This window comes from Peromyscus californicus, unplaced genomic scaffold, assembly GCF_007827085.1.
Source record: "Peromyscus californicus insignis strain IS unplaced genomic scaffold, ASM782708v3 Scaffold_11__1_contigs__length_118956290, whole genome shotgun sequence".
Lineage (NCBI taxonomy): Eukaryota > Metazoa > Chordata > Mammalia > Rodentia > Cricetidae > Peromyscus > Peromyscus californicus.
Window position 1 is genome coordinate 65737260 of NW_026294402.1, and position 27987 is coordinate 65765246.

At 47.8% G+C, this 27987-nt stretch overlaps 1 protein-coding gene across 1 annotated transcript; it reads right to left on the reverse strand.

Moving 5' to 3' along the window:
• Nucleotides 1–16922: 16922 nt before the first annotated feature.
• Nucleotides 16923–27487, reverse strand: Lipc (lipase C, hepatic type). The gene is given in 7 exon segments (XM_052713725.1): nucleotides 16923–16946; nucleotides 16948–17003; nucleotides 17388–17630; nucleotides 21115–21348; nucleotides 22998–23115; nucleotides 24957–25139; nucleotides 27300–27487. Coding segments are annotated over 7 exon segments (879 nt in total). The 5' UTR covers nucleotides 27321–27487.
• Between the last annotated feature and the right edge of the window lie 500 nt (nucleotides 27488–27987).

Below are 27987 nucleotides of genomic sequence, written 5' to 3' on the forward strand. Positions count from 1 at the left end.
TTCCCTGCTCGAATGTACTTTTAAAAATGTGATGTTGATGAACGCACCTCCCCCAGGGAACATAATCCACCACCAACAGAACTGGCACCCAAATTTGGATGCACCAAGAAGGAGTTTCAAATGCTTAGGTTAACCACTTGCCATGTTGGATTCCTGTGGAGTTCTCAGCCCAAAATGTTGTGACGTATGTCTCACTTCAAAGTTTTCTTGCTGAAGATGAAATAATTGCTAATTATATCACCCGTGAAATTTACATAAATGTCAGAAGACATGGTGCTGTAGTAGAAATGTGTTTGTTTAATTCTGTTCTTTATTTCCTTTTTTTCCCATCATGTGAAATGTGGTATTTATACACAAAGTACACAAAGTGTCTATGCATGGTTTGGAGAAGGACTGTCACTATGAACATCTGCATCACCACAACCTGGAGATGAAGCAGAGTACTGCGGGCTCCTGGGGCACTGTGTTATCCTTCCTCCTTTAGTCATGGCAGCGGTTTGCTGCTTTTGCTTAGAGTTGTACCATGTGTCTCTATTCCTGACAGTATGTGGTGGTTTAAGTATGAATGGCCCCCATAGACCATAAGCATTTGAATGCTTAGGAAGTGGCATTAGGAGGTGCGGCCTTGTTGGAGGAAGTGTGTCATTGGGGGTAGGCTTTTTTCAAGTGCTCAAGCCAGGCCCAGTGTCTCTCTCTTTCTTCCTGCTGCCTGTGGAGATATAAAACTCAACCACCTCTCCGGCACTGTACCTGCCTGCATGCAGCCGTGCTTCCTGCCATGACTACAACAGACCTCTGAACTGTAAGCCAGCTCCAATGAAATGTTTTCCTTTGTAAGAGTTGCTGTGGTCCTAGTGTCTCTTCAGAGAAATAGAAACCCTAACAGAGGCGCAGCAGTTCAGCTCCACGTTTATATCATACCACATTTATGGTATTCCTGTGAAAAAGCTAGGAATGCTTCCTTCAGTGTGGAGTCCCCAGTGCTTTGCTGCCTCCCCAAGCCCAGCCTGGCCATATTCTTTGTCAGGGCTGGGTGTGGATGTGGGACTTCACCGCTGTATAGCACTCTTTTAGTAAAGGAAGGCTTCATATCTGGAGGGACTTGGGCTATCTCCTACTGTGATATGTCTGTATATTTTATTTTATTTTTAGACAGGATCCCCTGTTGCCCAGGCTGGCCCTAAACTTAACTATGTAGCCAAGGATGATCAAGCTTCTGGTCCTCCTGCCTCTACCTCCCAACGTGGTGGGATTACAGGTGTGTGCCACCATGCTCAGTTTATGCTGGGGCTCAAATCCAGGCCTTCGTGCATGCTAGGTAAGCACTCTACCCACCGAGTGACTCCCCCAGCCTTCCTATGAATTCACTTGTACACGTCTCTTGGGCTTCGTGTGCCTAGGCCCTACAGACTATGTGGCAGAGAGTTTTCTCAAAAGAGATGTTTTAACTTTGTTTCAGAAAGTTAGTGATCGAATATGTGATTCGGAGTGAACCGATTTTATTGTGAGTCTTCGCACTTCAGTCACAGTGGGAAAATATTGCTTCTTTTAATATATCCAGCCAGAGACACAAACTTCATCTAAAGGTACGATAAGGGCTGGGAAGGTGGCTCAGGGGGTGAAGTGTTTGCCTTGCAAGCGTGAGGACCTGAGTTCAGATCCCCAGCACCCATGTAAAAGCTGGGTAAGCAGGGGAGTGCACCCACATACACACACATGCACATATGTGTGGACACACGTGTGAATGAATGAAAGGGTGAAGTACTTGGCAAGGTCAGACGGCTTCATCTGGATACACTGAACCTTATGCTCTTCTCCTCTCCTCCCTGCCCTATTCCCTGTAGTTTCATAGGTTTTTCAAAGGGAAACAAAAGTAAATCATTAAGATAGTTTAAAATTGATGAGTCAGAGGCAGGCATCACTTTGGGATTTTTTTTTTTTTTTTTTTTTTTTGAGCTCTGGTCTGGAGAGCAGGTGAACTATGAGCCGTGTGGAGCTGAGACTCTGTACATCCCAGGTCCCTGTCTAATGCACACAGCATGCTCCTCCTCTTTGAATCATTTCAGACACTAGTCCAACTGATAATCATGCCTAGTGCCACTCCCGTCATGTGCTTTTGTGATAGAATTTGCTGCTTAAAACACAATTCACTTATTGGACAACTTGAGATTTGATGTCTGACAGACTCTGTTCTGGCTACTATGGCAAATGGTCAGCTTAAACATTCATCTCTCAATTCTTGAAACTAGACCTGAGACCAAACTGCCTGCATATCTGTGGTCTGGAAAGTGCACAGTTGCCCATCTCAAATAGTGGGGAGCGGAGAGCTTCTCGGGCACTAACCCTACCCAGGAGAGCTGAGTTCTCATGACTAATCACTTTCCTAGTATTATAGCAAAAAAGAAAAATGCAGGTTTAGTTGGTTTGTGGAGAAGGATGCTGAGACCAATTACCTTTCAGAATAAGTTTTATTAGGGTAAAGAGTCTGGTGTCCATGGATGCCATGATCAGGCCCTGAGGGAACAACATTAAGAAGGATGGTATGTTGTACCAGAGGCAGCATGATGGTGTCTTGAGCAGGAGTGGGGGAGCGCTCTAGGCGTTATGAAAAAGAGCATCAGGAGAGATAGCCTAAAGTAAAAGAGATAGTTACCAAATCTCTTTTATTTCAAGTTTTAAAAAGTATTTATTTTTAATTTATGTGTACGCATGTTTGTGCCTGTGTATATGTGCACAGAGTGCAGTGCCCATAGAGGCCAGGAGAAGGCATCAGAGTTACAAGTTGCAATTACAAGTGGTTGTAAGCTGGGAACCAAACACAGGTCCTCTGCAGTATGGGCTCTTAACCAGAATCTGCCAAATTCCTTTTATAACATTTCCTGCCCATAACTCAGAGGCATCAGATTGTTCACTCAGAGCAGCAGAGGTGAGAAAGAACCTTTGTGTACAAGTCTCTGCTACATACACAGGAGGTAGAGAACATAGGGAAAGAGAGAGAAAGGCAGCCGGGGTTGGAGGGTGTCTGAACAACAGCAAACCTCCGGCTCCATCACCACATTACCGCCATAAGTTTTAACATAGGAGCTTTGGGGGACACACGTTTAGTCCATGAGAAACTCCTTGAGATAGTTCCAGTTTTCCATTTGCTTCTGTTGTATTAGTGAAAGAAAAGAATTGCATTAATCAGTTAGTCATTTAAAGTTAAAATAGCCACTGTCTGGCTTTCACTGTTCTTGCTAGTATGGTAGTAGAATTCTTTTGGCTCAGTGAGATAACTGTGTGATGTGTGTGATGTAACTCTTTTCTATGATGTAGACTTTTTTCTTTCAGGGAGCTGTATTGTTTTGATAGGTGTACTACTACACATAAGTGGGGGTTAATTAGGGTTTTGTTTTATCAAATGTCAATAATGTATTGAAGTATTTTTCCTGGATGGTTAAAAAAAATTGGCCAGGAAAAAAACAGCAAGGAAATATGGATAAATTGACTTAATTGTAAAAGACATTGTCAATTAGAATAGTAAGTCTAAAATGGCTCTTACATTTGAACGTATTTGCGAAGATTAACATCTAATCAGAGACAAGTTTGAGAAATTGGGAAATTTTTAGTATACTAATACTTGAAGATAGCTGTATAACAGTGTTTAAACTTAGTTTTTATATTTCTTTTAAGACATTTTACATGTACTCTGTGTGTGTGTGTGTGCATGCATGCGCGCGCGCGTCCGAGCACATGAGGTCAGAGGACAACTTGCTAGCGTCTATTCCCTCCTTCTGCCATGTGGGTGCCAGGGACAGAACTCAGGTCATCAGGCTTGGTGGCAAGCACCGTTACCTGCTGAGCCATCTCACTATCCCCGCATCATATACTTTTAAAGCTCACTTTATAACAGCAAAACACACCCTCCTTTGCATATAAGCTTTATTTAAATGTACGCATGATTCTTTGTGTAATTTTGGCTTCCAAATAAGGCAACCACTATGGATAAAGAATAAGGTTTATTTATTTTTTTGCACGTGTCTCTTTGACTCATCTACTCTTTCGCTTCAGTCTTTTTGAGTTCACTTCACATTTCACCAAGACTTTCTCCTGGGTGGGGTGAAGCTGTAGATCATCCACATTTTCAGGGCAAAATGTCATTCTGAATAGAAAAAAAAAAAGAACAAAAAGCTATGGTGTGACGATTCAGAGGGGGCTTATTGAAATGTTTCATCTTTTATCAAATACTAGGCCAATTGTATAATGCATGTGATAGTATTTTTTTACATTAAATTCTTAGGGTTGAATGTATTTTTATAACTTCCGAGAAAAATAAAACCTAAGTTGGTGGAAGCATTCCCCAGGGCTCTACAGTGAAACCTCAGGGGCAGGCTTCCTCTGTCTTTTCTAGTAACAGCTCTTCAAAAACTTGAGGATGAGGGTTGTTTCTGTCATTACATTTCCTCTACTCCTGGACAGACATCCACAGCTTTTCAACTTCCTGTTCAGGCTCAGTACCCCAGCATTCAGCTTTGCTAATTCAACCTTGCAGCTCTCCCCTTCTACCTATTGGTGCTGACACTAGCCCCTTAGAGGAAACCAAATTTCTGGTAGCTTTGACCATTATTTTGCCCTAAGGGTGCCATTTTATGCTAACTTCAAATCTACCTATCCTATCCTTCCTATCTATGTATCTATCTATGTATCTATGTATCTATCTATGTATCTATGTATCTATCTATGTATCTATCTATGTATCTATCTATGTATCTATGTATCTATCTATGTATCTATGTATCTATCTATGTATCTATCTATGTATCTATGTATCTATCTATGTATCTATGTATCTATCTATGTATCTATCTATCTATTTATTCACCTACTATCTATCCATCTACTCACCTATCCTTCTGCTCATTTATCCATTCACCCATCCTTCTATCTATTCATCTACCTCTCTATTCATTTATTTATCACCCATCCAGCAATCTGGCCACCCCTCTACCCATCTGTCTATCTCTTATCTGTCTGTCTGTCTGTCTATATAGTTGTCATCACAGAGAATTCTAGTTTATGGTTTATTTTTCCTTTTGATTGTACCTAAGGTAGAATCTTTAAAGACCAGGATCTCATGTAGCTCAGGCTGGCTTTAAGCTCACTGTGTACCAAGGATGATCTTGAACTCTTGACCCTCCTATAGCCTCCTCCTAATTCCTGGGATCACAAGCATGTGCCACACATCAGTTTTTTTTTGTGGTACTGAGGATCAGACTCAGGGCTCCATGCATACAAGACAAGCACTTTACCCACTGAACCACATCCCCAGCCCTGTCTATTCTTTTTGAGAATGCCGTTTCTCTATATTTTTACCAACCAACTCTATTACTCCTGTTTTCCTGTTCTTTCTCTTCATCTCACTACACAGCCTCATTGTGCTAGCTGTTTTGGTTTGGTTTGGTTTGGTTTTGTCAACTTGACACAAACCTAGGCATATCTGGGAAGAGGGATTGTTAATGGAGAAAATGCCTCCATCAGCAAGTCTGTGGGGGCATTTTCATGATTGGTGATCAATATGTGAGGACACAGTTCACTCGGGTGAACCACCCCTGAGCAGTAGGTTGTGGGTTGTACAGGGAAGCAGGGTGAGCAAGCCAGTAAGGAGCACTCCTCTATGGCTTCTGCTTCCATTCCTGCCTCTAGATTTCTGCCTTGAGTTCCTGCCCTGACTTCCCTAGTTCCTGGAAATGTAAGATGAAATACACCCTTTCCTCCACCAGTTGCTTGCTTTTGGTCATGGTCTTTGTCACAGTAGTGGAGACCTATCTGAGACACCTCCTCTGCAGGCACAGAGTGAGTTTCTTATCCTACTTTTTCTGTTATTCCCTGCATTTAGAAGAGTGGTTGAGAGTGTAAGATTTTGTGTTTGTATCTTGACTCTGGCCTTGGGTTTGCCAAAAGTACTAAACAGTGGTCCCATGAGACAGGCAGTATGATTTCCATTCGTTACTACAGACCCCAGTCTTAAAGAGGTGGAGTTACTGTCTGAGGCTATATAGGTGGTGAGCTGTGGAGTAGGACTGGCCAACATAGAGTTCTCACTACCTGTCAGCCATGATGTTTAGCTCACTGCCTGTCTCCTAGGAACACCCTTTGGCCCCCTCAAAGCCTGCTGCAGTCCAGTCCAGGTATCTACAGTCCGAGCCACCCATCTTTAGTCTTCCTGGACTATGCGACTCTGGGAGCTTGGTATTTCAAGTCCACAAACTGCAACAGGAGCTTTTTAGAAATGAGGAATCTCGGGTCGCACTCAGGCCTGCTGAGATAGGACCTGCATTCTGAAAAATCTGTAGGTTCATTAAAAAGCATTTGGATGGAGCACATCATTAGCAAAATTAATTTATCTTGCTTTCCTAATGATGTTCTGGAGTCTATGCTGAAAACCATAGCTCAAGAGTTTGGGGCGTGCCCCCCCCCAAGTGGCATGTGGTACTGCATAGACATATAGGAGTATTTGCAACTCGGAAAATTACAGAGTCTGTAGCTCCTGGGTTCCTATCCTCCTTTTATCCCTCTATGTGTGTCTTTTATGTTTATATGTATGCACCTGGGGATCTGTGCATGTAGAGATGTGTGTACATGTGGAGGACAGAGGATAACCTCAGGCATCCTTCTTCAGACACTGTCCACCTTGTACTTTTCAGACAGAGTCTCTCGTTGGTCTGGAACTTACCAAGTAGGCTACACTGGCTGACCAAGGAGCCCCAGGCTGCCTGTCTCCACTCCCTCCCCTTCCAGCACTGAGATTACAAGTTCATGCCAATACACTCAACTTTTCTTACGTGGATCCTTGTGCTTGTAAGGCAAGCACATCATTGACTAGCCTATCTCCTGAGCCTCCCTCGTCCCTTTTAAGCACGCACAACTCAGAGGAAGGAAATGATGCACCTGTTATTAATACCCAGTGCTGCAATTCTGCTAAATTGGGCTAGAGAAAGTCAGATTAATGGAGCCAAGACTAATGGAGGAAGACACCACTTAAAACAGCATACCAGCCAGAAAAGGGCAATGAATCTGACCCAAGCAAGGCAGGTCTATAGGCTTAGACGCTCTTTAGCTGTGGAGCTTCTGTGAACCCCAGGCTCCTGATTCACACTGCAGGCTACCTCTGTCAGGTCACGTGAGATTAACGTTATGATCACTCTGTCCCATGTCCTCTGTACTTTGGGAGCTCTCACTAAGCCTTTTCCCTCTTCTGTTTCCTTTTTCAGTCCCATGAGGGGTGCATCGGTGCAGACAGCAGTGTGGTGTGTTCTGCCCCCTTGCAGGGCAAGGCACGTAAACGATGGCCACAGTGAACCTGAGCAGTTCTCTCCAGCTAAGAGAGTGCTGAGGGCCAGGGCTCAGAAGGACTGTTGACCTAAAGGGCCTTCACAGTCTTGCAAGAATAGAGAAGGGTGCGAGAAGAGGAGCAGTTTAATTTTCTCAGACTGATCATGTGGAGGTCATTTGATAGCTGTGGAGTACGCTTTCAACAGTCGCCATGATTTTGCATTCCAGGGAGATAAACTCTCAGAGTGCGGTTGCATAAGGGACTGAGGCATACATCTGCCATGGGCAGGCTCCAGGCAGTGAAAACGGAGGCCGGGAAGGCATGGGGTTCAGAGGTGAGCAGCCTACCGTTTGCTCTCTCTGCTAAGCCAAAAAGGGAACTAACTGGACTTCCCATAAGGAGGGTGGGAGATAAGAGATGGGTTTCTTGAACACAGAGGGCAGAGCTAGGAAAGGGCCTTCAGAAGCACAGAAGTGTCCTGCCATGGAGAATGCAAAGCTATAGGAAAGTATGGTTGCCATGGCAAAGTGAGTTGAGCATCCCTCTGTTCTGCCGAGTATGTTAGCACCATTGGATCATACTTCCTTTTCTTCTTTTCCTATTCCCATCCCAACCCCTACTTTTCCCCCAGGAACTTTGGGGCCAGGAGAGATAACACGCCACAAAAGGTGGCATTTCTTGGGGGAGGGGGTCACATTGTTCTTTTTTTTTTGTTTGTTTGTTTGTTTTGTTTTTTTCGAGACAGGGTTTCTCTGTGTAGTTTTGGAGCCTGTCCTGTATCTTGCTCTGTAGACCAGGCTGGCCTCAAACTCACAGAGATCTGCCTGCCTCTGCCTCCTGAGTGCTGGGATTAAAGGCGTGCGCCACCACCGCCTTAGTGTTCATCTTGATTTTCCACCCTGGGCCAAAGGAAGAAGGGAGGGCCCCATGTCTTCCCTGTGCCCCATCACTGGGGCGTCTTGGTACCCACTTCCTGTGCCTGATGGGAGACTGAGTTGGGAAGCTGCTTGGAACCTGCAGGCACAGCGTGAGGAGATGTTAATGTCACCTTTGCTGTGTCTCTCCAGCTTTGACCCAGATGGTCTTCAGAAGGAGACCTGAGTTGTGAGGTGTTAGGCCCCATGGCATGATGGTCTGCACCGTGTTCCAGACATTGGCCCACACCGCACTGCTTTCCCACTTGAACTTGATCGCGATCAACTCGCCGATGTCTTTGTCCAGTGTGATGAGGAGGGAGTAGGTTTTATTGCTGGTAATTCCTTCGCCCCTTGAAAATATACAAAGGAAACCAGTTAACTGAGTTTAGCTGTAGCAGCCAAGTGACACTGAGGCACACTCAGGATACCGAAGTAACTTTGGGGTATTTTTGTTGCATTTCCAAAATCAGTGTTCAATAGACAATATTGGCAATAGGTACAACGGGTTAAAGAGGGTTTCCCTGGCAATAAAATCAGGAAACCATACTGTTTTCCATATTAATCACATCAAAAAGGGTCTGAGATAGTTTGCTGTCATGGCTAGTTAACATCTTTTGGCTTGGTGGAGTTGGGCTATGGAGCTGGACTATCTCTCTGGTTGACACACAGACACCCTATACCACACTTTTCCGCCCTTTCTTAGTATAAAAAGGGCTCTCTCAGTATAAATGGAACCATCCATTAAAGCAACACAGCTTAATGGGCAGAAAACACACACACATACACACACACACACACACAGAGGAAAGGATTCATTGACTTGCAGCAAGACTGAAGCACTACCTGGAGGCATTGTTCCTGCTTTTGCTTACTGGTCTCCAAGACCATATGGTCCCCGTCACTGAGAGAGGCCAGTTCCATGCCCTCTCTATGATCCAGAACAATCTCTCAGGAGAAATTATTGACAATACAGAGGTAACACTGGGTCGACCTAGTGAAACAAGTTGGATGGAGAGTTCCCTGGCATGGCTCATCTCAGCTCCTTCTGCCGTGTGCTGTAAAGATGGCTGGCATGGGTATCTACCCAGTCCCTGGGCTGTGAGCATCCACCCTAAGGGCAAAACCCTCAGCATACCCTCCCAGCAGAACACTGCAATGGTAAGTATTTGGTGAGTGTCTGAATCAGTGTCATGATCAGGGACCCAAAGCTGGGACAATCTTTCGGAAGCTAAGAGCTGTCCCTGAAAGGAACACTCAACTCATGTCACTCCCTGAGAGGGTCAATGGGGAGGGTTGAGATGTCAGAAAAGGTCATGGTCATTATCTGGCTGGGAAAGCTGGGGAGTCTGAGTGAGGCATTGTGAGGCTGCTGGTGTGAGCAGGTATGTCACAGGTGGGGTGGGGGTTGGGCTGGCACTCCCTGCTGACTGAGCTTGCACACCTGTGTGTGACGAAGGGAATGATTCCACTTTTGTTTCTGGGCATGTTCTCCTGAACTCACTGGAAAGGTGTTTGGGGGTCTTTGGGAGGACCCACGCCCCACCCCCACAGCTTCTCCCCGACCTGGGTCTTGTCTGCATTGCACACCTGAGTGGCAATGGCCCCATCACTTTCACAGATGGTGTTCAGGGACCCTTCCCTGAGCTGGGTGAGCCTGGGATACAGGGATTCTTGGGCTCAAGCCTTCTGAGGAGCTGGGAAGACAGGTGCATGCTGCTGGGCCAGCTAGTAGTTACAGTCTTGGTAACTGCCGCATCCTGAATCACAGAGGCTGAGCTTCTCATGCAATGGCCTTAATTTTTGTCACATGGTTTCTGCAGTTCAGGCTTTATCTTCCTTGTGATGGCATCTTCTGAAGGAAGAAACTGAGGCTTCTAGGAAGCAAAGTGCATTGCTCACCTTCTTGTGACTAATGCCTGAAGTTGGACAGTTGACTCTGAGATCATGTGCCCAGCCATGTGATTTACTCTTAGAAATCATGAAAAGAGATTGTTTTCAAGAGCCAGAGAGACGGCTGGAGATATGACTCAGCGGTTAAGAGCATGTACTGCTCTTGCAGAGGACCCAGGTTTGAGTGTGAGCACTCACAACGGCTTACAAGGGATCCTGCACCCTCTTCTGACCTCCGTGAGTACCTGCACTCACAAGCACATACCCCCCAGCCCCCCAACACACACACACACATAATTTAAAAATAAAATAAATATTTTAAAGATATTTTCCCTGGCCGGGCGGTGGTGGCGCACGCCTTTAATCCCAGCACTCGGGAGGCAGAGGCAGGCGGATCTCTGTGAGTTCGAGGCCAGCCTGGGCTACCAAGTGAGTTCCAGGACAGGCGCAAAGCTACACAGAGAAACCCTGTCTCGAAAAAAAAAAAAAAAAAAAAAGATATTTTCCCAAGTAATTTCACTTGATGAAAGAAATGAAAAGGAAAAGAATGAAAGGAAAAAAAAGTTCTAACCACAGTGCATGGAATTATCCATGGCATATGAGGGCAGACTCTATACAACTGGAGGCACGGAAGTCCACATATTCCCAGAAGTCACAGGAGTCTGCATATTACCAGAACTTTTAACCACTTCTCCTAGAGAAGAAGTTAGGGTTGATGCTTCTCCAAGATCCACACCTCCTCCGGTGAGTGTTTTAATTATTCTCTTATTGGGAAAGGAGCTTTTCCAAATTTTTTTTTTTTTTTTTGGTTTTTCGAGACAGGGTTTCTCTGTGTAGCTTTGCGCCTTTCCTGGAACTCACTTGGTAGCCCAGGCTGGCCTCGAACTCACAGAGATCCGCCTGCCTCTGCCTCCCGAGTGCTGGGATTAAAGGCGTGTGCCACCACCGCCAGGCCTTCCAAATGTTTTAAAAGCAATCAAGAGCAGAAGCAGCTATGGTGCCCTGGTCTTGAAGGAGCTGGCACTTAGGCCGTCTCTCCAGAGACCTGCCATTCTTGGCCATGTCTGGTGGGCTTCAGTGTGCATATCCTAGCTCTCAGAGCACAATCTTAGGGGAGGGAATCTTGTCACTTCTGGAATCGCCACAGTGAGGACAAAACTCATTAGACACCCATGGAGTACATAGTGGGATCTTGGTTAAAGAGCGATAAACAGACACATTGCATTAAAGCCCCCTGCCCCCACTGTAATGAGGAATAATAATCAAGTACCTTCGCTACGGCACATCAAGCTACACATTAATATACTAAATGTTTTACCTACCTATCCCCTCATTCCTTGGTTCTCTTTTTCAATTTTGGTTTTCTGAGAGGGTCTCAAGTAGCCCAAGCTGGTTTGAACTTGTTTTGTAACAGAGGCTGGCCATGAGCTGCTTGCTCCTCCTGCCTCTACCTTCCAAATACAGAAGGTGTGTACCACCACTTCAAGTTTATGCAGTGCAGGGGATTGAACCCAGAGTTTTATGCATGCTAGGCAAGCTCTCTACCAACTCAGCCATATCCTCACCCCTCATTTTTTGGTTCTCTTAGTGAAATTAAATAATGGCAACATGCTGGCTTTCTTTGCTGTGGGTACCCCTGGGGTCCCATCCACTCTCTGCCCTTCTCTGCCTACCTCTGAATCTGGCATGTGACTTTGGCTGTATCCACATGTTCTCTTGCCGGTTGACTTTTGGGTAGGTTTGGGCCCTGGGGAGGTGCCGAGGGGAAAGGCCAGGGACCTTCCTCTGACCCTGTGTGCTTTGGAGCTGACTCTGCAGCAGCTGCACCTCCACAATCAGCATCAGCCTCCCCTCCCAGCTCTTTCGGGATCTCCCAGGGTCTGTTCTTTCCTCTGCTCACCCACTTCTGATGTCAAGTTCAGGGGTTGCCACAGTCCTTGCCAATTTTCTTTCATTCCCTCACTTCTACAGGGAGTTCCACTTGCCACCTTCCACAGACCCAGGCCAGACAGTGGGGTCCTGTTTCTCAGCTGAACCCTACACTGACAGGTTCTGATGATCCTGATGAATTTCAGACACGGGCACCAGGGGTTAGAGATCTACAGTTATCTAGATAGTGAAAAGTGGGACAGGACAGGCAATGGAGGCACACGCCTTTAATCCCAGCACTCGGGAGGCAGAGGCAGGCGGATCTCTGCAAGTTGGAGGCCAGCCTGGGCTACAGAGTGAGTTCCAGGAAAGGCGCAAAGCTACACAGAGAAACCCTGTCTTGAAAAACAAAAACAAAAACAAAAACAAAAACAAAAAAAAGGATAAAAGTTGGACAGAACTCCAAACCTGCTTGCAAAAGACCCTTTTCATGTCACCTAAAGTTGGTGTCCTACAAGTGGTGTGTGCCCTTTGAAATCAACGGCAAATGCTTGACCCCGAAGTAGCCCAGGGCAAAGTGGTTTGTGCCACCCAGTAGCATCCATCATGGACTGATCCTACAGCAGAGGCCTCCTTCCTGTCTCCTGAAGGTCTAGCCATGACCAGGGAGGGGAGAGTTTCTTGTCCCTAAATTGATATGTGCTTTTTCTCAACTCTTTTCCTAAGTGCTCTGTGGGAGGAGACAGATTTCCACATCCCAGAGGCTGCAGTTTGGGGATTCTGAGGGCAGTGCTGTTAGAGCTGATCATCAAGGCCCCTTGAGCTCACACAGCCTACAAGGGAGGGCTGCCTTGACGCCAGGAGGGAAGAAGGCATGCAAAGGCAGAAAGCCAGGTGTGGTGGCACACAGCTGGAATTCCAGGACTCAGAAAGCTGAGGCACAAGGGCCACCACAAGTTTGAGGCCAGCTTGAGCTACGTAGTGAGGTCCTATCTTAAAAATCCAAAACAGCTAAATTAAAATAAGACAATGAAATGATAACAAAAGGCATGTGTGAATTGAGGCTGAGTGAGCCCATTCCCTGGGGCGCTCACAGCAGACCTGGCTGAGGGGCCCCATCTCCTCCATGATGTTGGGGTCACCCATATTCAGAGAGCGTTCCTGCAGACCCCGCATCTGCACTGGGACTCTGCACTGTCACTGTAGCCACCTTTTTGGGGAAATCTTGAAGAAAAATGAATTCAACGTGAAAAAGGCCTTTTAGGTGTGGATATGGCTCAGCAGGGAGAAGGCTCATCTGGTATGTGCAAGACTCTGGGTCCAGTCCCTGACCAAAACCTGATTACGGGTTCTTATTTGACCGTGTGTGAGCATTTTTCTTAGATGCTCATAGAATCACGAAGATGAAGGGAAGCATGACTGCTTTGCTTGCTGACCTTATGATATGTTTAATTGGGTTGCTAATAAATGATTTGGCCAAAAAAAAAAATTCACCCTGTGACTTCAAAGAGTCCAGATAAGCCTGTGTTCTGACACAGAAATGATTTCACCTCTTGTAGATAAAAGGCCTGAAGGAGTCTGCTGACCTGGAATGATGAGGTGACTCCCTCCAGAGCAGAAACCTGGGGTGAATCCACACCATGGAAAATGCTGGATTCTCATTCATTGTGGACTCTATGAGTGCTATTTATTAAAACAAACAAACCCCAAATTTTTCTCCTCGCAGTGGCCATGGTGAACACAAGCTATAGAATTTGTGAAAAGAAAATGTTTTGTTTCCTCTCTTTTTTCCTCTGTGAATTGTTACCGGGTCGGAGGTCTTAGGCCCCCCTCTGCAAGCATCACAAAAGGCTTTGCTCCCCTGGGTGTGGGTTTTATCTCACTGAGATGCAGGAATGAACTCTCTGGTGCTTTCCTGAAGTGCCAGGACTCTCCCCATACTTCAGGGAAGCTGGCGGTCTCAAGACTAAGGGCCCAAGGATGGTGTGGTCCTGAGTGCTGAGGCAGGGGACAGCCCAGAGCAGGGCCAGGGAAGGGAGAAGGGGCGAGGGACTTGGTAAGTATGTGTATGTGGGGTATGTGTTTACTCTAGCAGGCATATCTGGGTTCACTTAGAGCCCCATTGCCTGATGCCCAGATGCCATGAGACTGGCTACCTACGCCTTCTGTGGGGAGCTTTTTAGTGTGTTGTTGACTGCCTGAGAATGGACATAGGGAAATACATAAGAATGCTTGTGTGTCTGTGTGTGCATTTGTGTATGGTGCATCGGAGTATATATGTATATGTATGTATATCCTTGTGTGTCTGCATGGATCTATTCACATGCATGTGTATACATGTATCTGAATGTATGTAAGTAAATGTGTGTATGCATGTGTATATGTGTGCATATGCATGTATGCACTTGTATATATGTATGTATATAGTATATTTGTGTGTGCTTGTATATGCATGTGTATGAATGTCTCTCTGCATCTGTGTACATCTGTATATTTGTATGTATATGTATATTTGTGTGTATATATATGTAAATGTATGCATGGCTGTATTCATGTGTAAATGCATGTACATGCATATTCATTCATATATATGGGCATATGTATACATGTGTATGTAAATGTGTCTATGCATGTATATAAGTTTATTCATGTGTATGTGTGTATATATATATATGTGTGTAGTTATGTATAAGCATGTATGTGTGTTTATGTGTATATGCTTGTGAATAAGTATGTATATACGTGTGTGTGTGTGTGTGTGTGTGTGTGTGCGCGCGCGCGCGCGTGTGGAATATAATGCTGATTGGCCTCCTGTTTTCAGTCCCTTGTGCTGTGGGTCTTCATTGTGTGGTGGTGACAGTGGTCCTCATCTGGAAGGCAAAGGCCAGAGTTTGGTTCCCTTTGCCACCAACACCCTGTGCCCTCTTTAACTCGACTGCCTGCCCTGCCTTTGAGATGGAACACTCTCATAGCACCTGGAGGTGACGGATGTCCTTGCCTTCTAGAAGGTGCCAATCCGTGTCCCTTCTGCTCCCTCTCTGCGGGACTGGCCAGGCAGGTGAGGCCTGACAGAAAGACCCATTTTAGTAGCTCATCTCCACACTTGGTGTTGGTGACACTCCTTACATTGTGGCTAAAACATCAACATTCCTGGTGCTGATCTCAAGTTTCTCACTGTTCCTTCTGGAACTCTCCCTGGAATACAGTGAAACCTCCCAAAGAATTAGCTGAGAAAAGCCAAAGACAGACAGATCCCTCAAGTGGCAGTTTGTCTGGTCATCTCGAGGAGGTCCCGGGGGAATGGAGAGGCAGGGAGGAGGCCTTTAGTGGAATACGTCAGGACTGTGAGGTCACTCTGGGTCTGGGTCAGACACTTTCGAGGCTACTAGAAGTGAAAGGAGGGAGAACTAGCCAGGCTAGCTGCAACTAAATACGGTGCTTGCCACTCAAGTCCTGTGACCTCTCAGACCCTGAAGTGCCTGTAGGAACTCTGAACGCAACACATCCCTAACTTACAGCCTTCTCCAGCCTGTCTCTGTCTCCCCTCCCCACTTTCTGTTACTACGGTAATAAGCACAGCATGCTGCTAGGCAGAGTACCTCCAGCTCGCCCTCCACCCGGTTACCTCATCTGAGTGTTCAGAGGGTGACACCAACCCAGCCATAGCTAAGCAGGACTCAATACAGATTCCTTCCTACCCTTTAAAAACAGCCTCCCGACTGGAAACATTTCCTCCCGACTGGAAACATTTCCTCCCGACTGCCTGAGGACAGAAGTGGCTGATGAATTGCCTGGATCCACTGGGTGGCCATTTCCCGATTGTCTTCCGCCAAAGCTGCACTCGGCAGCGTTTACCCAAGTCCTGGCAGGGAGGGTTCTAGAGAAACAGGTCCTTTGATGGTTCCATCAGCTATCTCAGGGAGCCAGGGGAATGTGGGCCAACTTAATGAAGCTCCAAATAGGAGGTGCCATTTATCTCGACACACCAGACCCTGACCAAAAAGGTACAGCACTTGTCCTAGAAAAATATGAATAGTGGCTTCTCAGTACACCAGCGTTGGGCAAATGTGTTCTTTTTAAGGTGTGTCTTTCAAAATGCTGGTGGTGGCTGGGAGCCCACATCAGAGATGACCACGGCCATGGCGTTGGAGAAGGGGTAGTTATGTGGCCTGCGTTCAAGGCCATGTTCCAGCACTATCAATAGAACATTCTGCAAGACTGGAATGTTTCGTTTCTGTGTTGTCTGACTTTGCAGTCATGTATTTATTTGAGCCTTTGAATGGAGACTGGTATGAGGAATGACATTGTGGTTTTTTTTTTTCTGAAGTATTTAAATCAGGGTTTAGAAGGTAGCTCAGGAGGTAAAGGCGTTTGCCAACAAGCCCAACAACCTGAGTTCAATCCCTGAGACCCACATGGTGAACAGAGAGAACTGACTTCTGCAAATTGTTCTTTGATGTCCCTAAGTGCACCATGGCACATTCCCCCTCCCTCCTCAAATATTATATGATAAATACAAGTAATAAAACATGTGAAAAGTGCTGGGCGGTGGTGCCGCACACCTTTAACCCCAGCACTTGGGAGGCAGAGGCAGGCGGATCTCTGTGAGTTCGAGGCCAACCTGGGCTACAGAGTGAGTTCTAGGAAAGGTGCAAAGCTACATAGAGAAACCCTGTCTCCAGAAAAAAAAAAAAGTGAAAAGTATTTAAATAGCCACATAGGGTGAGTGGATGGCTACCCTTACTGGACAATGATATATTGATGACAGAGTTGACCAGATAAGTCTCACAGGGTGTCATCTACAGCTTCCCCAGGGCAGTCTGATATGGCCACGGACACACCCATGGTGAGGGACATCGGCTTGGACTCATGAAACCTTTGCTCATTGGAAGGAGTGAGGAGGAACTGGGAGACTAAGAACTCAGTCCTTAGCTTTATCCCTGGCTGGTTTCAGGCAGTCCTGAGGAGTCCCCTCAACATCACTGGCAAGGTGGTACTGTCCTCATTGGATGTCCCTGGAGCAAGATAATGTACTGAAATAAAGAGAAATAATTGTTCCCAAGGGACTTGCTGCCTGCCAAGCTGCACTGAGCCCCTGAGGTGGGTTCTGTCAGTGGACAAGAGCACTGGTGGGTGACTGGTGGGTGACTGGTGGATCACTGGTAGGCGACTGGTGGGTGACTGGTGAGTGACTGGTGGATCACTGGTGGGCGACTGGCGGGTGACTGGTGGGTGACTGGTGGATCACTGGTGGGTGAGATAATGCAGAAAGACTGAGTCCTCAGAGCGTTAGTTGGCCCCTGCAACCCTGTGCGTGTGTACAGCTCTTCTTCCATGACTTCCTTCTCTTGACACTGCAGCCCAGAAGCAGCTCCTGAACCTTCAGGTAGGACACTCACCTCTGAAGGGGGCCTGGGCTCGGGTGATGAGGAAGAGCTTCTTGCTCTTGCCTGTCCAGTCCCTGCGGATGTCATAGCCCAGAGTGTTGCAACGGCCCTTCTTGCAGCTCAGACACAGGCCCTGGCTGAAGCTGTTCATGTCACTGCACTGGAAGCCTGTGCTCTGCAGATCACTGTGTCGCAACGAGTCAATGAAGAGGTGCACCGAGCGCTCATGGGCACATTTGATGGTCTGGGTTATAGCTGAGACGCAGGACAAAAAGACAGTTAGCCCTCTGAGCCCCAAGTGGCCCTGTGGTGATATTTTATTTGTGTACCCCAATAAAGCTTATCTGGGGATCTGAGGAAAAAGCCAGCCACTATTTTAAATATAGAGGTCAGGCAGTGGTAGCACACCTTTAATCCTAGCATTCGGGAGGCAGAGATTCATCTATCTCTGTGAGTTCAAGGCCACACTGGGAACAGAGCCAGGTGTGGTGGCACATGCCTTTAATCTCAGCGCTAGTTAACCATAGAGGTCTGGAGGTCTGTACAGACAGGAAGTAATAGAGTTGGGTGGAAAGAGGAAGTGATGTAGCTGGGCGGAGAGAAGAAGGCACAGAAAGGTACATAGGTGTGATTGTACAGGAAGTAGCTCTCTCTGAAGGCTGAGGAGTTGGTAAGGTGGGGTTGGCTGTGGCTTGTTCTACTCCTCTGATCTCTCAGTTTTTACCCCAATATCTGGCTCTGGGGTTTTTATTAGTAAGACCAATTAGCAATTTGTCTTACATGGCCCCAACAAAAAGACTTATGGTTTCAGTTCTAGGCAGATGTGTGTGTGTGTGTGTGTGTAGCAGGACTGCTGAGTTCTCCCAGACAATGGGTCTGTTGCAATAGAAAGCTAAAGAAAGTAGACCTCTGTAGATACCACACTGAGATCAACCTGCTATGATAATAACATGGATTAGGAGGTGTTTTTATGAGTACCCAATGTTACTAGGAAAGAGCCAGATAGCACAGCTTGTTCTGAGGAATTCCCCCATGGTTAGCAAAGGCCCAGTGCTGAGGTCTAGACAGAGAGCTACTTGGCTAGTGCTGTGGGCTTCTTCTTTTCTTACCACATTACCACAGCCAGGTCATCCAGGTCTAGGGCCTAATCCCCAAAGCAACATTTTTTTTTTTTTTTTTTTTTTGTTTTTTTCGAGACAGGGTTTCTCTGTGTAGCTTTGTGCCTTTCCTGGAACTCACTTGGTAGCCCAGGCTGGCCTCGAACTCACAGAAATCCGCCGGCCTCTGCCTCCCGAGTGCTGGGATTAAAGGCATGTGCCACCACCGCCCGGCCCAAAGCAACATTTTTAAGTGTTTAATATTCTGGGGTGGTGGTGGGTTGGGGTAGAGCAAGATGGCTTATTGAGGAAAGGGGCTTGCTGCCAAACCAGAAGACCTGAATGTGATCTCTGTGACTAACATAAAACTCCTATAAGTAGCCTACACACACACATACACACACACACACACACACACACACACACACACACACACACACACGTGCCCCCAACATACACAAAATAAGTAAAATGTAATAAAAATAAAACTTAAATTGTGTGTGTCTGTGTCTGTGTCTGTGTGTGTGTTCATGTATGACTGTGTGTGTCACAGAGCAAATGCTGAAATGAGAAGACAACTTTCAGGAGTCACGTTCTCCTTCCTCCTTGACATGGTTCTGGGAATCCAACTCAGGTCATCGAGCTTGCGTGGCAAATGCCCAAACCCTCTGAACCATCTTCCTGGTCCACCAACCTTTTTCTTTCAAGACAAAATCTCCTGTTGCGCAGGCTGGCCTTGACCTCCTGCCTCTCAAGTGCTGAGATTACTCCATGTCTGGTTTTATGCAGAGCAGGTGCTGACATCCAGAATCCAGATTTTCCTGTATGCTGTGCAGGCTCTCTGCCTGTGAAGCTATCCACCCATCCTCCCATCGTGAAATTTGACCTTTTTAAAGAAAACTTTCCAATTTCTAATCTAATCTGCAGCAAATTATCTAAAGTGATGTCAGGGGGCAGCCAGAAGACCCAGAAGTACCTAAAGTCAGGTCAGGGACAGGTCACCTTGCCTGGAGCCACTTCCTCTAATGTTTTAAGACTAAATGCAACGCGGGTCATCTCGGTCACGATGGGCTCTGCTCCTGGTGTCAGGAGGGCTGTACCACTTGCTGTCTCCTCAACCACTCCCCAACAGTGCCTGGAGGCAGCTGTTCTAACAAATGAGAAAACAGCCTCAAAGACATTTGCTGGCCTCTGGTAGCTCACTCTGTACGGGGTGGGGTGGTGCGGGGTAGTGTGGGGTGGGGTGGGGTGGGGTGGGTGGAAAGCTGTTATCAAGCTGCCTTCTGCATAGGTGTGGCTGGGGGGAGTGCCCCGGAATGGGAGCACTTTAAACAAAGGGATGGAGGACTTGGAGTTCCTCCTTACCCCCAGTTAGGCAAGCGGGGTGCATAAAGTTATGTCATTTTAAGGGTAGCATAGAAGAGAAAATGGCAGCAACTGGTCAAAAATGTGTTTACTAGGCAAGTGGTGACTAAACACTATCCTAGGGCCTGTGCTGAGCTTTGCAAGGAGGGGCTGTAGCTCTGAGAAAAGAGTGGGTGAATCAGCGGGGACCTGTTGCTGACCGGAGGAAGGGTGACTGCTGGGGAGATGTAAAGACAGATAGGGGAAGTTCCCAGAAGGCTCTGGGGTGTAGAGGAATGCTGGAGTGCAGCCAGCTGGAGTTGGTGAGGCAGTGGGGTGTGCGAAGGGCTTTCTGGGACTGGAGAGGTGAGGGTGGCGATGGAATCCCCAGGGAGTGCTCAGCCTGGATTTGGATGATAGGGGTGGGAAGCGAGTATGTAGAATTGGGGTCTCCAGCTGTCACCTGGAGTGACCTGGCCTGCTCTCATCTGGGTGACATAACAATGAGAAATCTGGGACGCCTGCAGTGTCCCTGTTCTTGGAAGGTGTGGTTGCTGGTGGCTTGCATGCTCGTTAGTTCCTTTTCACCCCAGGTGTGCTATCAATGTGCATGTCCGCGGATCTGCTGCTGAAAGTGGCATGGAGAGGGGTGAGAACAGCGGTCAGTCAGGAAAGTGTTTGCCAGGCAAACCCGGGGCCTGGGTCCAACCCCCGGAACTCAGGTACAAGAGCCAAGTGTGGCCGTGTGCTTGCAGTCCCCATGCTGGGGAGGCAGGGGCAGGCAGATCCTTGAGGCAGCCGCCCTAGCTGAATCATTGAGAACCAAGCCAGTGAGATACCATGTCCCCAAAACCAAGATGGAGGTTGTCTTCTAGCTTCAGTATTTACCCCCACACAATTGCACACACACACACACACACACACACACACACACACACACACACACACACACACGTCAAGACCTTCCTGTGGCTCTAGAGAGTGGAAATTCCCAAAGGTGGAAAGTTCCAGAAAGGAGAGGACAAGAGGTGGGGTCAGGACTCAGCTCTCACAAGGGCGAATGCCCCTGGAACAGCTTCCTGTATCTCTGGGCAGGAGTGGGAAGTGATGGTTCCTGATGGTGCTTCTCCAAGGCCCTGGGAGCTGTCACAGGGAGCAGCTGCCTGGGGACCACCAGCCCCCAAAACGGCCTTTGAGACCCTGCACTGGGGGCTCTATCCTTGCTGAGGTGGTCCCTGAGACCTCAGGAGAGGATGAGAAACAGGCTAAGGCTCTAGGCTATGACTTCCCATTCTTACCATTTAAGCCATGCTCCGCAATGTGTTTGTAGAGCTCCAGGAAGTGGCAGCCGGGCTGGAAGGTGCCGCCATTGGGGTAGAAGTCATAGTGGGCAATGGGCTGTTGGATGCCCACACTCAGGCCCATGTGCTCCTGGGTAAAGGTGTGAATGGCGTCCACAAAACTGGCATCATCTGGAGAAAGACGGTCGCTGGGGGAAGTGCCCTCAAACAAAGGGCCTGCGGGGTCCAGCCCTGGTAAGAAAATGAAAGCCGGCATAGATCAGCGTGGGGAGGGCAACAGAAGGCTCTCCTCCCAGCTCTGATATCATTGCACATTTCTGAGCTAGCAGGAAGAGGAAAACAAGTGTGTGGTGCTTCTCCAGAACCTTAGACGCTAACGTTTTTGCTGTAAAGCCATAGTAATTCACGGTGCTGAAAATCTGCCAGGCCAGGCATTATTCTAAGGGGAGAGAGGTTTGCAGATCAGGAGGTAACAATCAGGTTATGAGTGAATGCTTGATTTATTAAGCAAATCAATTTTAAGTGCCTCTCCTGGTAGTTTCTACAGCATCTGTTTGCATAAAAATGCAGCAGCCCACGGTGCTCATTATGTGCAGTTCTGACTTCTTGGGCAAAGAAAGCATTCGTGTGCCTGTGTGTCGTCAGTAGTCTCCTTGAACAAGCTGGTTCCTGCACTCATTGGAAGGTCCAGAACAATCTTAGGAAGGGGTGAAAATCTCGACATGTGGGGGCTTAGTAAGCCCCAGGCTCCCAGCGACAGCCCTGCTTGCAGGGACAAGAACGGCTTCTGGCTGACTACCTGGGGAGGGTACCTATGCACCATGGACTCTCCTCCTCTGACTTGTCTGAAGCACCCTGTGGTGGCAGGCTTCAGCCCAGGCCACCATCCTTGACAGTGAGCTGTTAGGTCACCTGCCCTCCAGCCCCACCCGCGGCGGCCTTGGTGTGATCCAAAGTATTTCTTTCTTTAGGCTGACAGCAAGATGACTGCAGGGTACGGAGCCCTCCTGCTGTCTCCTGTGTGGGTGGCCTGGTTAGAATGCTGGGATGTGACAGTGCCATTTGGAATGGGGAGGCCGAGGGCTCAGGCCTGACAATGTCTCACTTTGTGAAATGCTTTGTTTTTTCTTTTTCCATTCTGTGTGTGGTATGTGCATGTTTACGTGTGTGGGGGGGCACCTCTGCAGGTGTGTCGGTGTGCAGGTAACACCTGGAGATGGATGGCAGGAGTCATCTTTAATTGTTCTTTCACCATATTCAATGAGCTAGGGTCTCTCAAACTCCGAGCTCACAGGGCTGTGCAGCTTGCCATGGGGCTCCCCTGCCTTTGACTTCCTGGGCTTGAATTACAGGGGGAAAGCCACACCCATTTGGCACTTATACATACTCTGGGGAGCCCAACAGATTCCAGTCCTCAAATTTGCTTGCAATATTCTCACCCACACTTTGTGGAATTCTGACCCCTCTAGCAATGCTTCTAGCAAGGCAAGGCATTTGTGTACATCAGAGTCAGGAGTGTCAGGCTAGATACAGAGTTGGAGCCTAGCCTGGGCTACATGAGACAGGTCTCAAAAAAAAAAAAAAAAAAAAAAAACCACACACAGATAAACAACAAAACCAGTAAAAGTTTCTTGTTACAAAATATAATTGGAATCCTCTTTTGGACCCGTTTGGAACAGCTCTGGGAATAGTTCCGTGGAAGAAAGGTCATAGGAAGCAGGCTGTCCTTGGTTCTGTGTTCTCATGGGACAGCAGCAATTCCTGATAGAAGACTTGTTGGGCAGTGTTTGGTGTTATCATCGATGAGCATAGGGAAGCAGGTGTGTGCTCCCTGTACCCAGCCGCCACCGAGCTTGTGTGGGGTTATCCAGCAGAGTTACCCGTGATTCTTCCAATCTTGTGCTTTCTACCCATGGAGCTGCCTGCGAATCCTGAGACATGAGCTCCCAGGCTGTAGCCGATCAGGTGAACTTTGCTCTGAGAAAACTTCACAGATTCCTGCAAGACAGGACAAGAGGGTTGAGGGAGGAGTTGGTGTGAGGCCAAGAGCCTTCCATAGGGCCTGCTTCTGTGGGGCACCCATCCATGCTTGGTGCTGCCTGTGAACCAAGTGCTTTATAATTGGGAAACTGACTTGTCAACTCACGGACTGTCCTCTTGGGTGATGGGGGACAGGGGTGACCTTTCTTTGGGATATCCTGGTGACTGTTGCCTCCTGCCTACCTGGCTTCAGCTAGACATTGGTGCCCTGCAGTAACTGGGGATCCCCCTGTTGTAGCTGGAGAGTTTTCTCTCCGGGTCCCGCCAAGCCCAGGCAGTCCGACAACCCACTTATAGAATAAACACACAGACGCTTATATTATTTAAACTGTTTGGCCTAATGGCTCAGGCTTCTAGCTATCTAGTTCTTACATCTTAAATTAATCCATTTTTATAAATCTATACCTTGCTATGTGGCTCGTGGCTTACCGGCATCTTCACATGCTGCTTGTCATGGCGGAGGCTGGCAGTGTCTCCCTCCACCTTCCTGTTCTCTCTATTTTCCTCTCTGTTAGTCCTGCCTATACTTCCTGCCTGGCTACTGGCCAATCAATGTTTTATTTATTGACCAATCAGAGCAATACATTTGACATACAGACCATCCCACAGCACCCTGTCTTTACGTTTCAAGCTGTAATTATAGGGGGATGCCATACTTGTGTGGGATTGATGACTTCTAAGTGTGTTTAGATTCCTTCGAACAAATGTATCCAAACCAGCTTCTCTGAGCCATACTGGGTGAAATATAGTTGTAGGCCACACTGGGGCATCCAAACTGTGACCCACAGGTTTCAAGAGCATATATACATTTATTTTGTGTGACATCATGACAGGACATTGTCATTTACAAAGTTCATAATGGATAACTGAGCATTTGAACTTTAAACATTGTGAGAAAAAAATCTCATAGTTTTCTTTTCCCAATGTTTTAAAAATATGATGACATTGTGTGTGTGTGTGTGTGTGTGTGTGTGTGTGTGTGTGTGTGTGTGTGTGTGTGTTCAGAGGACAACTTGAGGGATTCAGTTTTCTCTTTCTACTTGTACAAGGGCCTTAACCCATGGAGCCAGCTCACTGGTCTCCAATGTTTTATGATTTTGTAATGGACTGCATTCATAGCCATTCATATGTCCTGGTCTGCTTTCTGTTGCTGTGAGAAAACACTGACCAAAAGCAACTTGGGGAGGAAAGGGTTTATTTTAGCTTACAGATTACAGTATACCACGAGGGGAAGTCAGGCCAGGGACCTGGATGTAGGAACCAAATCAGAAACCATGAAGGAACTCTACTTTCTGGCTTGCTCTCCATGCCTTGCTCAGCCTGCTTTCTTGTACAACTCTGGACCACCTGCCCAGGGCTGGCACTGCCCACAGTGGGCTAGGCCCTCCCACGCCAATCATTGAGGATGACCATGATGATGATGATGATGATGATGATGATGATGATGAATAAAATGCCCTGCAGGCTTATCTACTGGGCACTCTGACAGAGGCATTTCTCAATTGAGTTCGCTCTTCCCAGAGGACCCTAGCTTGTGTCAAGTTGACAATACACTAACCAGCACACCATGGATACAGGGGATAGCCTAGAAAGTGATGGACCACTGCTGCTCCAGGATAATGGAGGGGTGTACACACAGGAGCGACGGCTGGGGAGTAGGGGGCAGATGGCTCAAGGGAGGCCTCATGTCTTGTCTCAGACCTGCAGGCTGCACACTGAGGTCTCCCGGAGTAGCAGGGAGATCTCTTGGAGACCAGCTTACCTCCCTGACTGTCAGAGGGCCAGGTAGGTGGACTTACCTCCAGCCACAGGAGAAGAGCAGCCACCTCCTGGCCTACAGCACGGGTATTGCGGACAGCGACAGCGTAGTGTTGGTGTGCCAGGGAGATCCAATCCACAAACCCTACGTTCACCGGCTGGGACTGTCGGGATTTCAGTGCACCCACTAGCTTCCAGATCCAAGTTTCTAGCAAGCCATCCATCTGAGGGTGGGCCACAGGTTGTCAGCTTAGCTGGGAGGGGAGAGGGAGCCCTGTGCTAGTTCCTGGGGTCACTGAGTACTTAGCCCTCTTCTTTATCAGTTTCAAGGACAATTCTAGATCTTTCTCCCCAACAGAAAGGCCATGGCCTGGGATTCCTCAGCCTAGAGCTGAGGACATTTGGGCTTGAAGAGCTCTTGCCCAGCTGTCTGCCCGTCTCTAGCTCCCTCCATGTGGTGTCAACCCCATCTCCAACCCCAGATTTTGAGAACACAGTGTGCCCAAACCTTGCTACATTCTCCCCACCTGAGAATCACTGCCTGAATTTTTCCCCAAGGTAGCTCTTTCTGAGCCCTAAAATAATGGAAAAGTGTGTGAAAATGAGGTCCAAGAGTTGACTTCAGAAGTCAGCTCCACAGTGCCTGGGGTCCCACAGGGGCTGTCCTGCCCTCTTTGCCCTTTGGTGGGAGGAATGTGAGATCCGGAGCCCTGCTCTGTGTGTCCCCTGCTTGGGATAATGTGTGGGTGTGCCCACTGTGTTCCCAGAGGGGAGGGTTTGTTTTGTGCCTTGGAGACTAAACAGAGAAGGCAGGAAGGTGGTCACAGCTGGGTCTAGGGTATTCCAGGCAGTCTTGTGGAGGCAGAAAGGGGGCATAGAGGTGTCTGAAGACTGGAGAAATTTGAGAGAGTTTAAGGTCAAACTGCAAGAGGGGAAATGGTAGAGCTCCATCCTCATACCCCACCCCCACCTCACCCCCATTAGCCATCCTCCCATCCTTCCAGGGGAGCTGAGCTGTGTTTATTGAAGAAATGTTTACTGAGAGCCAATATCGAAGCTGAACTACTTTGCATGTGTGTTGTTTAACCCCTGTGCCTCCTTTCTTCATCAGCAGCATGGGGATGTTGCCTTCCTTCCAGGAGGGTTGTTAAGACCAAAGGAATGAGTGGTGGGTTCCGAGTTTTTAGAACAATTCCAGGAGCCCAGCCAGGCTTCAAAATCCTATTTGTCCAAAGAGCACATTTTGCTATAGGAGTCTGCAGCTTTGTGTTGCATTTCAAAACCCAACTTAATAATTTGATCATTAATTCAGTTAACAAACGTTTTGGAACACCCGATGTGTGGTGGCTAGTGGCCTGCAATGTCAGACAAGTTCCAGGGAAGAACTTACAGCCGAGTGGGTCAGAGAAACTGAATGAGGCTCCAGGAGCCAGAGGAGCCAGAGGTGCCGGAGGCTGGGAACTCAGGGACCCATTGTTACACCCTGGGGAAGGGCTGGGCTGTGGCAGGGATGGACTGCAGGAGACCCTGATTGAGACTGTGCCTATAGGGAAGGGAAGCTGACCCAGAGAAGAGAATGAGGAAGGGGGCATTTGGAAGTGGGCAGAGGATAGGAAGTGACAAAAGAAGGTGACAGGTCAGATGGGCGAGCCAGTTTATTCTCTAGAGCAGGTGAGGTGGGGGTTTTGAGAATATTTTTCATGTCTGGCGATATACTGAAGTCATCGGAGTGATTGCCTAACATTCATGGGGCTCTAGGTCCAACCCCAAGAATTGCATAAACCAGACACAGAGACACACAGCTGTTGTCCTAGCCCTTGGAGGTGGAGCCAGGAGGAACAGGAGTTCAAGGTCTTCCTTGACTATATGATGAGTTTGTGGCCAGCTCTTCAAACAAATAATTTTCAAGTAGATGGCAGAAAATAAATTCCAATTCGTTTGTTGTAGGAGAGTGACTTCGTTGGGAAAGCACCTGCCTTACCCACAGCCCTGAGTTTGAGCCTTAGAACCCACATAACATTTTTTTGATGTAGTGCTGGAGATGGGTCAAGGTTAAGAGTGCGTACTCCCTTTGCAGAGGACCTGAGTTCTGCTCCCAGCACCCATGCCTGGCAGCACACAATTACCTGCAACTCCAGCTTCAGGGGATCCAGCACCCTCTTCTGGCCTTGGCAGGCACCTGCACTCTCATGCACATACACACAGACATACACATAGGCATAACGTTTCCACTATCCTGCTTACTCCTGGAACTGAGAAAACTGGGAGGTGCTTTACCAGGGCCATGTGTGAGGTTATCATCGGCATTATCAAAATCCAACCCACTAGGAAGAAAGACAGCGAGCAGGAACACACAGAGAATACAGCACGTCAGCACTTCCTACCGACCACCCGTGGATGATCATGACCAGCGGCTGGGAGGTGTTGAAGCCACACTCTTGCAGTGTTTCTGGGCGCTGGACTTGGAGCTGACAGCCTAGGCGATCACTTTCACTTCTGAAGAGCAGGAATCTGCTCTCTGTCTTCTGTAATGGTTTCCTTATGTCAGTAGCTCCATAACTTCTTCCAAATGGCTCTGGAATACCAAGTCAGGACTGTGGGTTAAGCCTGGCATGTGTTCCATCAACATAGGCCCTAAGACTACCTACAGGTGGTCCAGCTAGTGGTAGGTAGCTGGGAAGGTACTGGGAACCATCATGAACTCCATCTTTGAGGAGCCCAAGGATATTCATGGTGGGATGGCCAGATGGTAGTGGGGGAACTTGGGAAGATCCCATACAAGGTAAGTGACCTGACCTTCCCCCTGGCAAGTAGCCAGCAAGGCACTCACTAGCTGCCTGACTCCAAGGCTTGAGGCCTGTAGGTAAGACCACCGGGCCTGAGACTGGCAGACAGTCAGCCTCAGCCCAGATCACACTGCTAGGATGAGACAGAATCAGGATTTGAACCCAGATCTGTCTCCAGGCCTAGAGAGCCAACAGAGAGAGGATGTCACTACATGTCACCCTTCCAAGCTCATCCTGTTCTCACTGAAGGTATAATATGTAGCATAAACCTTGAGGGGACTCGTTG